This window comes from Sardina pilchardus, chromosome 16 (genome assembly GCF_963854185.1).
Source record: "Sardina pilchardus chromosome 16, fSarPil1.1, whole genome shotgun sequence".
Taxonomy (NCBI): Eukaryota; Metazoa; Chordata; class Actinopteri; order Clupeiformes; family Clupeidae; genus Sardina; species Sardina pilchardus.
In genome coordinates, this window is record NC_085009.1 from 14,780,861 (window position 1) to 14,797,988 (window position 17,128).

Genomic DNA, 17,128 nt, shown 5'->3' on the forward strand with positions numbered 1-17,128 from the left:
ACCTGTGTTTAGCTGGGAGAACAGAACAGCTTGTTGCATTGAGGCAACCTTGTGTTTCTCCTTGACCTCTGTAGTTAGATACTTCCCACATTCAAGTTCTGTGGAAATGTGGAAAAATGTGAAAAAGGAATAAGCAGTTGGACTAGCCTTTTGGTTTATCCTTTCAAAATTGCTGTCCTTGTAACATGGTCTCCCTCCCACTAGAGGGCGGTGGTAAGTAGTGCACAGTTACACATCACTGCCATTTTCAGCAAGTGGCATTGTACAACGTTATTTGCCCAAATGCTAGCGGGGGCCGGGGTATGAAAACTAACCATTTAATGATAACGATGGTGAATTTTGTGAAAAATAGTTTACATAGGCTACATTAAATTACAATATATTACATACATTGATTATAACATCGCCTATTACAATATATTATATTCAACTCTTTGTTTTCAAGCATAAATTTAAGCAAGTCTATTGGGAGTTTGATCTCCTCACAACTACATCGATAGAATAGCTTATAAGGTTATAATTAACCCGTAAACTCTTATTTTTAGGTCACTTATCTCTTTATGTGTTTAGTTGTTGTTTTTGGTTTAATAGTCATTTCATTAGGCTACTATTTTAAGACTGAAGAGACATTATGCCTCTATGTAGGGGGTAATTTGAAAAGGGGCTGTTGTGAGATTGTCCTCCAATAGCCTCATAAACCAGACTTTTGACTTCACTTCTCCTTGTGCAAAGAGTGTAATTGTTTTGTAATTGTTCATTGTAAAATTAATTTGTATTGTCTGGCCAGGCGTCATTGGTAAACATCTTTCTCCTGGTGGGTGGACACTTGTTTGAAGTTTAAAATCATTGGTGGTCTTTTAAAGCAATCACTAACATTTAATTAGTGTAATGTTTTGTAGGATGTCCAGGTGAAGAATGTTCTGTCTGTCTGTTTCTATTGCAACCTTTTGTTAATTCTTATAATTAATTAATAATTTCAACTAAAAGTTGCATGTTTTAGCATCTGCACACATTGACACAGCATATATTGCATACATCCAGTCTGCTGACTGTAAGAGTATCCAAGCAGTGTGCAACACCTTTCTAATGAGGATACATACCACTCAAAAAGTCCTCCACAGCATTGCATGAGGTTAGTTCGAACACATCATATCAATCATGTGTTGTGATCTCTGTAATGGGTTGTGCTACGCTCCAAGCTGCCCTAGATATATTTCACCAACATTTCAAACTCAGCGTTCAACTTAAACATAATCGCTCTCAGCCACACCTTTTGCTCACTGGTTGCTTGGTGGCTCTCGGTTGGTTTTCTACAAGAAATCCGTTGTAAGCACATCTGTGGCAGCAAAACTGCTAGTCCATAGAGGGGTTACATTTAGGAGACCTAAAATGTGCTATATAATACGGTAGAATAAATACAATATGGTAGAATAAACAAACAACAAAAATATAATACAGCAGGGTATAGTAAATAAACAACACAAATAGAATACACCACAGGTATAGTAAATCTGATATGATTAGATCACATTTTCCCTTTTCTCCCTCTTATTTTGATCAATAATAACACACCCTTAGTCTACTTGATGATAATATAAGTGTAGGAGTATAAACGTCCCTACTGGCTATTTGTAATATCACTTGCAAAATTGTAGTTTAAATACATTTAATTGCAGAGAGAAAAGTTTGGAAAAAGGCGCATGGTTATGTCAACAACTTCAACAATCTTCAGTGCCAGCTGTGACATGGTCAAAGAAATATATAGGCTATATATGATCTGAAGAAGACCACACGGTCGAAACGTCATTCTGTGCTAAAGAGAAAATAAAACTAAAAAGAAGGATTTCAAGTGTGCAAACCTTTTTCCATTTTTTATGATTTACCCTTGTTCTGCACCTTGACCTGGGATGTGCACATACTTTTTCACTAGAACTCAAAGAAAAATATACACCTACACACACCTAAACAACCACCAAACCACACGCAACCCAGAGCAAACAGTCAAATATTTCGCAAGGGTTGTCGCAAGGTAGAAAATACACCTAACTGCTTAACCCCTGGGGGAAGTTCAGAACCAGGTCACAGTGCCACTGGGTGGACAAGAGAATAATATTCTGCACAGGAGTATAGTCCTATATCCTGCTGAGACCCGGCCATTCATTTTTGTCCTCTGTAGGGGACATCAGTCTGAGTCTTATAAATGAAATACCATTCATGCCAACTATTCAAATCCTTTTGTACTCTCAAGAGGTTTGAGAGTACAAAAGGCTTGAACTCCACCAGAGAATAATTGGTGCGCAATTTGATTCTTTCGCGAGTTATTGCGTAGGCCTATGGTTATTGCAGATAGAAGAATATATTATTTTGTGTAGGCTAAATGTACATTGATAGGCTACCACCAGAAAGCTCGTGCTCTGTCAAGTGACATGCATCAGTGTGACTAGAATTTCGTGAGCAATCCGATATAAGAATGGGTGAGCATTTTGCATTTTGTGTCGCAGATAATTTCTCTGCGCTGAAAACATTGTAGCCTAGGCTACAGTAGACAGACAGATACTAGGCCTATACTGTAGTTGATCTAAAGAGCCCATGCACCTATGCCTTAAATTTGTCTCCTGTCTAAACAATATGCTGTTGTCTAGTCTAGTCACTAACTATCAACTGAAAGTGAACAGATCGTTGGTTTCCTGTAGCGTTTTTAATTAATTTATTTTTCTATGTCCGAATATTGGAGGGGACATTTTGGTCGTATCTGAATATTGGGGGGGACACGTCCCCCTCAATGTCTATGGTGACTACGGCCTTGGCAGATCATAGTTTATAATATTAACACGTGTATTTTTGTGTAAATGTACTTGTCTTGCTTTAGATTTAGCATAACTCAGACTTTATCGTTGAAATTGGTGTTTCAGTCTTGCCTAACAATAGCACACGTTTGGTTAGCTTTTGGCTAACGTTAGCTGAAGTACATTCATGGTGATGATTTAGCAGACTTGTTTAGGCCTACAGTAAACGGAGTAAACGATCACAGTTTGTTTTCTTGTGTTCTTTTGTTTGATAGGTTCTTCATCTGGGAGATAGCCTACAGTGGATGTGGACTATTTACGAGTTTTGATGCTGGTTGTTAATTTATCAATAATAAAAAACATTCCTACATTGAGATGAATTCTTTCTCTTCAACATTGAATAAAACAATTAATTTAATACAGTAATCTCAACATGAAACAACAATACAGAACTTAGTTTACAGCCTATTTTAATGAGCCTTTTTAATATTCAAACCTTAACCTATAATATTTATGTAGCTTAATTGGTCTACAGCATCCACATAAGATTGTTGACACAACTTAACATGTTTAGTTTTATGTTTTGCCAAAACTAGAATGGTTTAAGGCAATCGGTTTCCACGCAATGATCTAGTAATGACAACTAATTTGGGTTTAGAGTGAATGAAATCAAATTTCAATGTGGAAAAAAAAAGAATGGCGAGTTAGGCACATATGATTTTTTGGAGTGTGATTGTGTCTTTAAAGCTGTGGATGAATTGAAAATAAGTTTTTTTTCAAATGGAAATGTTTAATAATGTAATGGAAAAGGCAAGCATTTTATAGAATGACCCACCACATGTAGCTCATTTATATATTTCTACATATCACTTCAGAAATAAGTAAATGTGTATTACCTCATGAATCACTTAACTTAACAAAATGTTCCCTACACATCCAAATCTTTGACCTCTCTCTCATCCACACACACAATCACCCACGCATACATACGCAAGCACATTGAAGGCCACCCAGCTTTGAACATTTGCCTTTATTGGTGAGATTGAGAGCCTGATGATATATAAACAGACCACCAGATGTCTGTTGGTCTACACAAGGACAACACATCTCTTCCGAAATGGGGCTGACCAGAGTTATTCTAGGGGTGCTGGCCTTGGCAACTTTGTGCGTTCCACCAGGAAGGCTTGTTGTGGATGCCATGATAGACCAGGTAAGTGCTGAACACTTAATTGTACTTCTGTCAGGACCACTTAAGTCAAAAATACACAAGACAGAAATATCTTTCTAAACCAACTTTATTTTGTATTTGGCGGTATGGCTCTGTTCAGAAGAAATTCCCTGTCTTTCCATGAGCTCCATGGAAAGCCAAGACAGGGAACAGCAGCATCCTCAGGGGCTACCGTCACAGTTTAAAACTGGGAGAGTAACTCTATTCCCCCTAGAACAGAGCAAGCAACAATGACAACATTATGACATTATTTAAAATTAAAACATTTTGAGGTGGAGCTGGGGAGGAGGTGGGTTGCAAAGCAGCGAGCAGAGAAAGCAATGATAGTAAACAGACTGATGCAGATTAAATAAGGCGCCCTAATGAGAGACCACTTGTGAGCGAAGGGAACGATCAGCTGAGCCGAACAGCTGATGTGGGCTGGGTTTGGAATAGCCGATAAGAAACTGACAGCAGCTGACAGCGGGCTTGGGGCTTGACTGCGCGGCCTGCCAGAACTAACGCAGAATTCTTGATTTTGTGAAACATCTTTCGTCATGAAGTGATTAAATGTTGCTTTAATCTGACCAGTGACCCTAGTACTCTTGTAGTTTCATATTGCACCAGAGGTTTAAACTGCAACCTGGGTAGTTATATTACTGCATATCCATATTTACTATGCGTGTATAATGTTACTGTTAATACACTGCACATATCCTTACTGTATGCCTCTTGCTTAACTACTGTATACTCTGCACTTTACTGTTGTGCTCATACGTTTATGAACCCATGCTAAAGTTGACTAAAAAAATGAATAAAAATCATCTTAATGCCTTCATTTAAAAAAAAAGAAGAAAAATCCAACCTTTAAACAGATATTCCGCCATTTTTGGAAATAAGCTTATTTTCCACCTCCCCTCGAGCAAAACAATTGCTATTTACCTTTTCCCCGTTCATCCAGCCATTCTGTGAGTCTGGCGATACAACTTTTGGCTTCAGCCTAGCATAGGTCATTGAAACGGATTAGACCAGTAGCATCTCGCCTGCTAGCATCATGTTTAAAAGTGACTAAGATTTCCGGTAATTTTCCCATTTAAAACGTGTCTCTTCTCAAGTTAGAAAGTGCAATAAGACCAACTGAAAATGAAACCTGGTGTTTTTCTAAGCTGATTTGACATGGAACTACACTCTCATCTGGCGTAATAATCAGGGTAACTGACCATGGGCGCAGTGATATCACGCAGCATCTGAAAATAGTCCCCATAGACAACAAGCAGTAGTAGTGCCAGTAGTTTGTAAGTTGCCTTGATTATTACGCTAGATGAGAGTGTAGTTCCATGGTAAATATCAATTGTTTTGCTCGAAGGGAGGTGGGAAATGAGCTTATTTCCAAAAATGGCGGAATATCCCTTTAAGGACACCAATTTTCTTAGTGAATGAATAATGTATCATAAATAAATACATTCTTCTTTAAAATACAGGGCATACGTATGGACACCCCTATGTTAAATTCCCATTGAGGCAGCCAGATTTTTATTTTTTAAAGGCCAGTTCTCTTTTTTTAACTAAAGCATTAAGATACATAGATAGAAAAGCCTATGTTTTTATTTCATGTTTTTTATTCCTCTTTTTAAGTCAACTTTTGCATGGGTTCATAAACTTATGAGCACAACTATATATCATATACTGTGTACACTGCACTACCCTAGCTATACTGTTCACACTGCACTTTTCTGCTTTTTTGCACATCTGGTTAGACACTATAACTGCATTTCTTTATATCTGTATTTGTACTCTGCACAATTACAATAAAGTTGAAACTAATCTAATATCTTATTTCCTGTTTATTCATTGGGGACAGATCGATGGTGAAGGGCTCATCAATCTTGGTAACAGAGATCGTATCTGGACTCCTGCTGTGAATGTTTCCATCCCACTCGCTCAAATCACAGCGTTAGTCTGTTTCTGCACAGGATTATTTTTTTTGAGTTTGTGACCTAATCTGTGTTTTCCTTTGTCACAAGATTAATTGTAAACAATGTCTTTCATCTTTCCTGGACAGGTCCATGTCAAATTTTTCTTTTCGGACTTTTGATCCGGAGGGTGTCTTATTCTATGGGGATACAAATGAAGGGGAAGACTGGTTTATCCTCTCTCTACGCAATGGTGTCCCAGAGATGCAGATTGGGAAGGGAGATGATTTGGTCTCTGTGGCAGGTGGCCGCACACTGAATAATGGCATCTGGCATAGGGTAGGCCTAATATTACTTGGGTCTGACTATTTGGTGATTACTTGAGCATTTACAAATGTTGCTGCATTGATTTCCGATTTGCACATGTAAAGCTATAAATCCCTTAATAAATAGGCTACAGTAGTTTAAATGAGCGCTCATAATCCTTTCAACAAAACTGAACTAATGTTTTCAATTGGCCACTATTATAACTATTGAAGAGTGCATCTTCAGCAAAGACATGGGAATCGGTTCTTGTTCTTGTTGTATCTGGATTGTTGACTGTGTCTATGTGGTACCTGACAGATTCAAGTCTACAGCGAAGAAAAGACAGTGGCGCTGAGGGTCGATGGCAGGCGGGAGCTGGCGATGGGCGTGCACTCTCATGATATGGATTTCGGTACGGACGGATACATGCGATTGGCCCTCGGAGGCATCCTGATCAACCCAAAGAAGATTCTCATCCCAGTGTGTAGCCTACTACGTGTTCTTACAGTCATACTTATTCCTCTGGTTTGTTTACCTCTTGTTATACCACTTGGCTCATTCCTCTTGTCTCATTTCCTGGCCTTGTCACTTCCTGTTCCTGCATGTTTTTTAGTTCAATCCTCTGCTGGACGCGTGTATTCAAGGAGGCCGCTGGCTGAATGTCAAGAAATCGTGGGATGCCTCTCGAAGGAGGAGGAAGAATGCGGCCGTTCTGCCTTGCTATCCTGACATCAAAAAGGGAAGCTTCTTCCCTGGTTATGGGCTCGCTCTTTTCAACTCCACTGGTGAGGATCATTTCAGTAGGAACAGAGTAGCAAATTAAATTAATGATAAATTATTTATTAAAAATAAATGTGATTTTGATCATTTGATCTTTTGTCTGGAACGAACCCATGCAGAGCTCTTCCATTGACATGTACTGTAATTACTGTACTTAATGTGGTGGCCACATATGCTACTGTATATACTATATACCATGGCATTACAAGACAGCCGGCCCGGTGCTAGCTGGTTTGTATGCTAACTTCAGTGAATATCTGGACAACACAGAGCATAGGTGTTCATGACATTTTTGGATGTTTTAAACAAAAACAAACAACAAACAAAAAACAACTCCACTAAGCACATTGTCTCCTGTTTAATGCGGAAATGCATTATAATGACAAATAACAAAGGATGGTGTAATGGAAAAATACAATGTTTACCGCTGAAATGCAGTGGAGTAAAAGTATAAAGTGGCATAGAATACTACTATCAATTCATATGAACTCACCAAAAACCTTCTGCAAACAGACCTTCTTAGAGTTGATCCAGAGGAAGAGAAGATCATCATAACTGTAAATCCATCTTCAAAGAGAATGAATGGGACCATACTTTCCATGCGGTCATTTGAATCGCATTCAACAATCCTGAGCCTGGCTGAGGACATCGAAGCTGGGGTTAGAAACAGATTAATTGTATTTATTTACTGTATTATTTAACTCCTAAATGAGCCTCAGTGCCTTAATTCAATAGCATAAATTACTCAAATGAAATGCTCCTCACAAATGACAGAAATGGTCAGTTCTACCACAAACATGAACAATTTCTGAATGTCTAATCATTCCTGCTGAAAAAAAACCCCAACCTGACCAGCTTAAGGTGGTTTGCTGATTGACAGCTTGTTTGACCACCCTATGATGACCATCTTACACCAGCTCTATCCTACATGACTGGCTGTGGTCACACCAGCATGACCCGCTTCCTCAGATGGTCACGGCAGTATGTCCACCTGGTGGCCTAACCTGGTGGCTACACCAGCATAGACCAGCAGAAGCTGGAAGAAAACTAGCAAAGACCAGCTAAAACCAGTTACCAGTATAAGCTAGTTTCCAACTGTTTTTCAGCAGGGGTGTTTTCACATTTGTATCCATTAATGCTAATCCACTCTACAGTCTTCAGCCAGTATATCACAGCTAGCATAAAGGGCTAAACCAAAAGTGTTTCCTAATAATTCTGTGCATGTTTCCCCATTTATTTAAAAGGTCTGTTAAGCCTTCACTAATTTTACAGATACTGCATGCCTCCTTTTTCTCTTATTCCAGATGATCGTTTTCAAAGTGGACACAGATTCCATTCCCATACATCTGAAGTTTGATAAGGACTTCAATTCTTTTAATGTGATCATCCAAAAAGACTCAGTGGCATTTGCAAGAAAACCTGATTCAAGTGAATCTGAGCAGCAGTTAAACATTGAGGGTGACTATAGCAATATTTTGACACAGTGGAATGCAGGAATGCTGCGTCTCGCTTTTGGTGGGATGTTAGCAGGTGAGTTTATTTTGTCAATATCAACCACTACTGAACTGGGAAATCTCTAGCTGAGATCATTGCAAACATAACATTAAAATGTTCATTCAATCATGTCAGTTAGCACTCATGGTGTATGCTGCCATATCAAAGTAAACATGGGCATTTTAAACTCACTTTCTTTCAGAATCAGAGCTGGATATTGACAACAGTGGTACTGATTACTTGGAGGGCTGTATCGACTCAATTTATGTCCAAAGACAAAAAATTGATTTGGATGCGGCCTTTTTCAAGGATGAGGAAGTGTCTTCCTACAGCTGCCCTGTTTAAATTGTGAGGGGAAGATGACAAAGATGGACCCATCTTGTTCTTAAACGTTCTTTTCATTTGTAAACTGTTCCGGTAACTGCTGTGCAGATGACAAATCATGTGTTGTATGACCATAGAAATGTTCTTATCCGGTTTTAATGTCCTTGGTTCTTAATGAACTCATTGTATTGACAAACTCATGTGTGTGCGCTGTGTAAGAGGTGCAATGATAGAACGATACAATGATATTATGATACAAAGTGAGGTATAAATGTGTGAGAAACAACTGAATGTGTCTTTGGTGCACTGACTTTGTTTCTGTATCCTGACTGCCTGATGCATATGAGACCTCTCTGCAGAGATTAGCAAACTACTAACGAGAAAGAACTTCATCTCTCAGCATGTACAGATCTCTCACCTAAATGTTGTCCATGTTCCTATTGAAATTAAACATCAATTAATGTATTCATTCATAATTTCTTCTGTCTCTTCTTTTGGCTTACTTGTGAAACACAGACTAGTCTAAAGGTGGTTATATTGGCTCATGACATAACACAATCATTTAATTCAGATATTATTCACACATATTATTGTTGTATGCTTGTTGCATTGTTGCCTGCATACAAAGTCAAGAACAGTTAAAATATACTGTGTGTATTGGAAAGTGATACCATTAGATCAGCCTGAGCCTACAACTAGATCAAGGGCTGAAATAGTCACAGTCCTGTACTAATTTTCATTCTTTTTCTGAAAACATGTTTCAGTTATGACCACAAGGTGGTAGACAGTATACAACCCCTGCCTTACCAATGGAAGAAAACAAAAGAGAAATTATACTAGATGAACCCTCAACCATGCAGTAATACTTCATGCTACCTATATGACCTTCACTGTTTTCTGAGAGTCAGTGTAGGTGTTGTTGTGCGTGCCATATCCATAATGATATTTGATTATTTTGGTTTGTGAAACCAGACACACAAATTCTTTTCATATTTAATAAAAATAAAAAAAATAAAAAAATGTCATGCATATATACAATTTTCAGACTATTTATCTATTAAAGACACTACATTTTCCCTTAGAGATTCTCTCTGGCCTCTGACACTGCTATATTTGTTTTTTAGGCATCTTTTACTTGGTGCGTGGTTCGAAGTAACTATATTGAAAACTGGGAGACGTAAATTAAAACAAAATGCTTCGTTTTGAAGGGTAATTTTAAAACATGTTCACAGAGAGGCTCCAACACACGTCTTATCTCACTGAATGCGTACCGGAAGTCCCGCTATATTTGTCTTTCTTTGTGAGACTGAGGGCAAAGGATCACCTGGAATCAGTAAATAACCAGAGGCCATTGCGAGGTCGCTTTGGGTCAAACTGGACGTCTGTGGGTCTACACGAGGATTAACGCAACATCTCTTCTGAAATGGGGCTCACCAGAGTTGTTTTAGGGATACTGGCCTTGGTGACTTTGTGTGATCCATCAGGACGGCTTGTTGTGGACGCCGAGACGGAAAAGGTACGTGCTGAACATTGAATAGCACTCTGTGAAACATCTTTCGTCATGATTAAATGTTTGCTTTAATCTGACCTGTGGCTCTAGTACTCTTGTAGTTTCATATTTTGCAAGAGATTTCAAATGCAACCCGGGCATTTCTATCGTCTTATTTCCTGTTTGTTTCATTGGGGAGAGATTGATGGTGGAGGGCTCATCAATCTTGGTAACAGAGAACGCACCTGGACTCCTTACATGAGACTAAGCAGCCCACTCTCTGAAATCCAAAGGTTAGTCTGTTTCTTCACAGGATCATTCATTTGAGTTTGTGACTTTATCTGTGTTTTCTTTTGTAGCGAGATTAATTGTAAACCCTGTTTTTCACCTTTCCTGGACAGCATCACATCGTATTTCTCTTTTCGGACTTTTGATCCGGAGGGTGCCTTATTCTATGGCGACACAAACAATGGGGAAGACTGGTTTGTTCTCTTTCTGCGAGATGGTGTCCCAGAGATGCAAATTGGGAAGGGAGACGTGTTGGTCTCTGTGGCAGGTGGTCACAAACTAAACGATGGCCTCTGGCACAAGGTATGCCTGACCTTCGGTCAGACTATTTGGTGATAGTTTTTGAGCATTCATTTAAATTCTCTGCACTGATTTCCAATGTGTACACACAGTCAGTAATTGGTGTATATAGAACTATTCAAATCTTAGAGCCCTTCTTAATCTATATTTTGCCTCATAATCCTTCAACATAACGCAACCATTGCTGATGTTCAATAGACCCCATTATAGCTATTGAAAGCATTTTCAATTTCCGCACTTGAGCCTGAATTTTTGTTCTTGTTGCATCTGGTCTGTTGACTCTGTCTATGTGTTGGGGTACCTGACAGCTTGAACTCCAGAGCCAGGGGAAGTTTGTGGTACTGAAGGTCAATGACCACCGGGAGCTGGCGATGGGCCTGCACTCAAATGAGCCTGACACACAGAAGGAAGGATTCATCCGGTTAGCCCTCGGAGGCATCCTGGTCAGCGAGAAGAAGCTTCTCCTCCCAGTGCGTACTACGCTCAAATTCTCCGATTCAGTATTAGTCATTAGTTGAGTGACTAAAAGGGAATTCCTGAACTATATTCTTATTCGTATTTTTTTTTTTACCTGTTGGCTCATTCCCCTCGTCTCATTTTCTGTCCATGTCACTTCCTGTTCTGACATGTTTGTAGTTGAATCCTCTGCTGGATGGGTGCGTTAAAGGAGGCCACTGGCTGAATCTCAGCACTCCGTGGGATGGCACTCCAGCGAAGACTGCAATGCCTTGCTTCCCAAACATCAAAGCAGGGAGCTTCTTCGCGGGGAATGGGCTGGCCATTTTCAACACTTCTGGTGAGGACCCGTTCTGTTGGAAGTTCAGAAGGGAACAGAATGTAAATTAAAATGAAAGATAAATAATTTGATTTTGATCTTGACTACAGAAGTTGTCATGTTACCATGACAATACCTGTGAACATGTGTAGGAGATATCATGCACTCAAAGAATATAAAGTGTGATCCTTCAATCTGTTTGGGAGATGTCATGCAAACACTGTGCTCTAACAAATAGAACCATACAGGTCCACCCTTAAAGGCACCCTTAACAAGATTTGCTCTCGGGGTCCCCCGGCAGCTGAGAAGCGCAATAATAACCAAACTAAATATGCGTCTTTTGCAACAAAGTACAAACATAACTCCAATATAATATAAAGGGAATGGAAACGTTAGGTTAAGGTCAAACAACTGGGTGCCTTTAAAGGAGCTATGTGGAATTCTGAAGGCTTCAAGTTGTCTTAAGCATAATGTAACATGGTATTAGTAATATAACGGCCACATGTGGTATGTACTCTATGGTATACAGCCGCGCTAATTGGTTTGTATGCTAACTTCAGTGAATATCTGGATAACACAGAGCATAACTTTATGTTGCCATTCAATTTTTGAATGTTTAAAACAACTCCACACAGCGCCTTTTCTCCTGTTCAATGCGGAAACGCATAATAATAGTAGCCTAACTAAAGCTGGTGGGGTGGAAAATACAATGTTTAGGCCTAGCTCTGAAGTGTAGTGGAATGAAAGTATAAAGTATGGAATGCTACTATATGCTTATTAACTCACCGAAAACCTTTCTGCAAACAGATCTTCTTGGAGTTGATCCAAAGGAGGAGAGGATCATCATAACTGTAAATACATCTTCAACGACATTGAATGGGACCATACTCTCCTTACAGTCACTTCAATCACAATCAACAGTCCTGTCGGTGGCAGAGGACACCGACTCTGGGGTCAGAAATAGATTGATTGTTAAGCTATTTTATTTAACTCATTAATGAGTCTCAGTGCCTTAATTCACTAATTCACTAGCATAAATTACTCGTATGAAATGCTCTTCACAAATGAAATGGACGGTTCTATTTTTATTTATTTTAAAGGGTCCTATTTTAATAATCCATGCACGGAGTCTGAAGCACCATGTGAATAAACGCTTAGGGCTTGTCTGAATCGACATACTGTATGCTATCTTAAGAGCAGTAAAAATGATCTCTGCGCCAAGTCATGGGTTTGCTTTGGGTGTAACATCCATTAAAGCAATAAGAGTGACATCCGCCATTCCCTGTAAGAACAAGGAGTACAAAATCAAATTGCGTATTTTTTTTAAGTATGTTTTTTGGCCTTTTTGCCTTTAATGTTATAGTACAGTGAAGAGTAGACAGGAAACAAGTGGGAGAGAGAGATGGGGTGGGATTGGGACATGACCGCACGCCGGATTCGAACCTGGGTCCCCGTGGGCACTCGGACCCGCACATGGTACGAGCGCTGTAGCCTGCTGCGCAACAGCGTCCCCCACGTATTAGTGTTCTGACGACGAGTGAGTGCATCTCTGCAGAGGGAATCTGCTTGCACGCGAGACGGTGATAAGACGGTGATAAGACAAAACACTTACCCAATAATATTTAAATGACTAAATAAAAATCCGAAAGACATTCCTCCAAGCACACCAGTTGTGTTACCTGCGACTCCTGGCCAAGGTCTCGCCAATTGTTACTTTTTGTGATAGTGCGCCTTCAAAATAGCTGGACCCTCACTTTAGAGCTGTTTTTTGATGGTCAGTGGTGTTATCATTTTCATCACGTGGTGTTAAAGTACCAATTTGAGATCATGCACTTGACCACTCCTATTGCTTTCATTGACTCGGCCATGGGTGACCATTTGACAACTTGTGTGCTTGGCGACCAGATGTCCGAAGCCAAAACCGGGGACATAATCCCAAAAATGTTTTCAGTTTGACTATATGAGTCGGATTGAATTAATACATACAAGTTTTATCTTCACAAAATGTGGACAAATGTAGTTTTTCTGTATTTTCCCAGGGACAGGCAACCAAAAACGGGGACTGCCCCCTGAAACCGGGGACGTCTGGTCACCTTAGTGTTAAGTGTTAACTACAGTAGGAACAAGACTCACTATAGGAACGGGGTCATCCCTATGTTCCCCGGGTCCTATGAACATAGGAGCCTTTTTGGGAAAAGTGGGGAACATAGGACCCTTTTCAAGATTAAAACAGGGCCCTATGTTCCCCGGTCCCAAACAAAGTGGGGAACATAGGACCCGGGGAACATAGGTCCTGGGGAACAGGTACGCTCCCTATAGGAATGATGTACCAGGTGTAAAATAGGGCTCTCAGTGCCTTAATTCACTTACATAAAATTGCACATATGAAATGGTCTTCACAAACTGTCACTAACATGAGCAATTTCTGATGTTTCATCATGTCATCTTTTCACATTTGTGTCCATTAATGGCTAATCCACTCTAAAGTCTTCAGACAGTAGCCTCACAGCTAGCATAAAGAGTTGAAGCAAAAGTGTCCCCTCATAATTCTGTCCATGTCCCCCATTTATTTAAAATTTCTGTTACGTCTTCACTAATTTTACACTTTTTCTCTTGTTCCAGATGATGATTTTAAAAGTACACAAGTTCGACTCCACAGAATCCACTCCCATAAATGAGAAGTTTGATAAGGACTTCATTTCCTTTGACGTGATCGTCAAAAAAACCTCAGTGGCCTTTGAAACAAAGCACGTTTCAAGTGAATCTCATCTGGGGTTAACAGTTGAGGGTGACTATAGCAGCATTCTGGCAGAGTGGAACGAGGGGATGCTTCTTGCTTTTGGTGGGGTACCAGGTGAGTTTATTCTATCAGTATCAACCACTACTGAACTGGAAAATCTCTAGCCAAGACTACCCGTAATTTCCCGACTATTAGCCGCGGCTTAGACATTGATTTTGCAAAGTTTCTTCAGCTATGAGGTTAATACAGGGGGGCAGTTCATATGGTGTTAATATGGTTTTGTTTCTTTTAACTTGCATAAAACACTGTCCTGCGGCTCAAACACAATGCGGCTTATATGCGGGAAATTACTGTATCATAACATTTAAATGTTCATTGAATCATGATAGTTCAGATTCATGATGTACTGTACGCTGCCAAATCGAAATAAACATGGACATTTCAAACTCACTTTTTTCCAGAAGATGGTGCTGACAGTGGCTCTGATTACTTGGAGGGCTGTCTAGACAGCATTTTTGTCCAAGGACAGAAAATAGATTTGGACCAGGCCTTTTTCAAGGACGCATCTGTGTCTTCCCATAGCTGCCCTGTTTAAATACAACATGACTTGTGTAAAAATACATTTTAAGATTTTCTTCTGTCTGACATGTTTTTGTTTCCTTGTAAAACACAATGGGTATATCTGAGAGTGGTCATATTGGTTCATTGATTCATTTTGGACATTAAAGGAGAACTCTAGCTCCTTTTAACACAAGTACTATCGGTAGGGGGGGAAAAGGTGCTACATAGCTAAAGCCATCATGTTACTGGCGAGTGCAACCAGGTGGCTACAAAGCTATGCTATGGGGGCATATTTTAAACTGTGTTTGTGCCTCTTAAAGCAACACTAAAGCACTGTTCCTCTGTCACACACACAATATGTGTTTATCCAGCAAATAACGATGTCCACAGACAAAGTAGAGTATGTTGCATGATTTTGTGCAAGTATGATGTATTGCAACATCGATTTGTAGTTTCTATGTCTCATTTAATTGAAATAGGTACACTACCCGATCTGGTAAAGTGAATCCAGAAGTGCCGTTCACTCTGAGTTGATGAGTTGATGAACCATAACAATTATTTTGGAAACATCATTTTAAGGTATGAAAAACTCTTCAGTGTTGCTTTAACCGACTCAAAACGTCACACAAGAACAGGAGCAGGATCTTAACGAGACACCACTATGCGTGTCAGCAATTGTGAAGAAACGGTGCAAATCCAGTGTTTGTACAGGCAGTCACATACTTCTGTTTCCCTCGGTTGCTTCATGTGAAGTCCAAAGTCAAACTCATGCCTTTCCCCATTTCCACTACTCAGTGACTTTGAACAACAGAACCTGTTGAAAACATTTTTTTAAATAAGCATATTACTTATTAATTATGATATTATTGGCATGTTATTATTGTATCTGCCTGCATAAGAATAGTCAAAACACACTGTATGTTGTGTGCATTTGGTATGGGAATTAATGTAGGCCTATGTGGTAGGCCTATGGATGATTTACAATGTCCTTTGATTTTAAACTCAACATTGACCTTGCCCCCCTAAAAAAAAAAAAAAAAAAAAGTGATGAGATACTATTGAGAGGAATTGACTGCCAAGTGAATATCCTGTTAGGACACCCCTGGTCCGGATACCCACTGAATCACCATCAAGGATGGAGGACTATTTGTCCTCACTGACTAAACAGCAACAATATCCCACTGTCCCACGCAAATGGGAAAAAGCACATAGGCCTATACTGTATAGGCCTAATATGTAAACTGAGAAAGGGTGCAATAACTTATTGTTGATGTCCTATGGGTGGAATGTCGGCTAGTTAGTCATTTGCCAAAAAGGCTCAACATGGAAATTAGCCATCGTGTAGCCTATAGGCCCAAACATGAATTCTTTAACAAAAAAAGTTAGCACATCCAAATGTGAAGCCATGAACAGTTATCTTTTATGTGTAACTGGATAACATTCCAGTTATTTTTCTGTGGGCCGACTTCACTGTGATTTGTTACAATTACTTACTCATAGTCCCCTGCGTCTACGTTGAGCAAAGTGGGAAAATATCCAAAGACCTAAAAGAAAATATCAGAGCTAAGAATGAGGCGCAGTTATTCCGGAGCAGTTCATGGATCGCCCTCTGGTGGACAGTAAAGGAGAGAAAAAACATTACAGGTACATTAGCTCAGTCTGAGCCTACTACTAGATCAATTGCTGAAAAAGTCGCATGTCATACCACACAGACTATGTAACATTACTTAAATAGTCCCTCGGGAAACCCTTCAGTTGTAGTCATTCTCATTTTCATTCTATTTTTTGATATGCCACAGCATTTTGACAATTTTACCTTTGGATAAACAACAGAAGGCTAGTCTTAAAGAAAGTGCTGTGTCGATGTCACTAATATGATGAACATAATGTAGCTGCTGTTGAGAATAACCGCAGGAGTTAGTTAAGTTACAGGCGTGTTGTGTGTTCTTCCAATAATAATCGTAAAGATATGTCACTGTGTCATCTGTAGGCTCTGCTGTTGTTAATTTGCCTCACTGCCGTAAAACGGGCGTGGTTTACCTTCTACCGTAAAACGCATTTTGTTAGCTTTTTGCCACTACTGTGTATGGGTTAGCAACATGTTTAGCAGCCAACTAAAAGGTATTGCATTGTCGTGAAGAATAGTGTCGCGAAACGTGCCGCCC

General features: G+C 39.6%; 2 protein-coding genes across 3 annotated transcripts; both read left to right on the top strand.

Annotated features, from left to right (window-relative positions):
* Positions 1–3,869: 3,869 nt before the first annotated feature.
* On the top strand, positions 3,870–9,288 carry LOC134059742 (sex hormone-binding globulin-like). Its single transcript, XM_062516223.1, has 8 exons — positions 3,870–3,996; positions 5,855–5,946; positions 6,056–6,245; positions 6,531–6,692; positions 6,826–6,997; positions 7,506–7,651; positions 8,297–8,522; positions 8,689–9,288. The coding sequence occupies exons 1-8, from the start codon at positions 3,904–3,906 to the stop codon at positions 8,829–8,831; spliced, it is 1,224 nt and encodes a 407-aa protein (XP_062372207.1). The 5' UTR covers positions 3,870–3,903; the 3' UTR covers positions 8,832–9,288.
* Positions 9,289–10,126: 838 nt separating this feature from the next.
* LOC134059743 (sex hormone-binding globulin-like) lies at positions 10,127–15,044 on the top strand. Of its 2 annotated transcripts, none has more exons than XM_062516225.1 (8): positions 10,127–10,326; positions 10,501–10,592; positions 10,701–10,890; positions 11,196–11,357; positions 11,524–11,683; positions 12,470–12,615; positions 14,285–14,516; positions 14,867–15,044. In XM_062516225.1, exons 1-8 carry the CDS (start codon positions 10,234–10,236, stop codon positions 14,995–14,997), a joined length of 1,206 nt encoding a protein of 401 aa, XP_062372209.1. In that variant the 5' UTR covers positions 10,127–10,233; the 3' UTR covers positions 14,998–15,044. The 2 variants fall into 2 exon arrangements, with proteins under 2 accessions (XP_062372209.1, XP_062372208.1); XM_062516224.1 differs by having other exon boundaries at positions 10,128–10,326; positions 14,864–15,044.
* Positions 15,045–17,128: the final 2,084 nt, after the last annotated feature.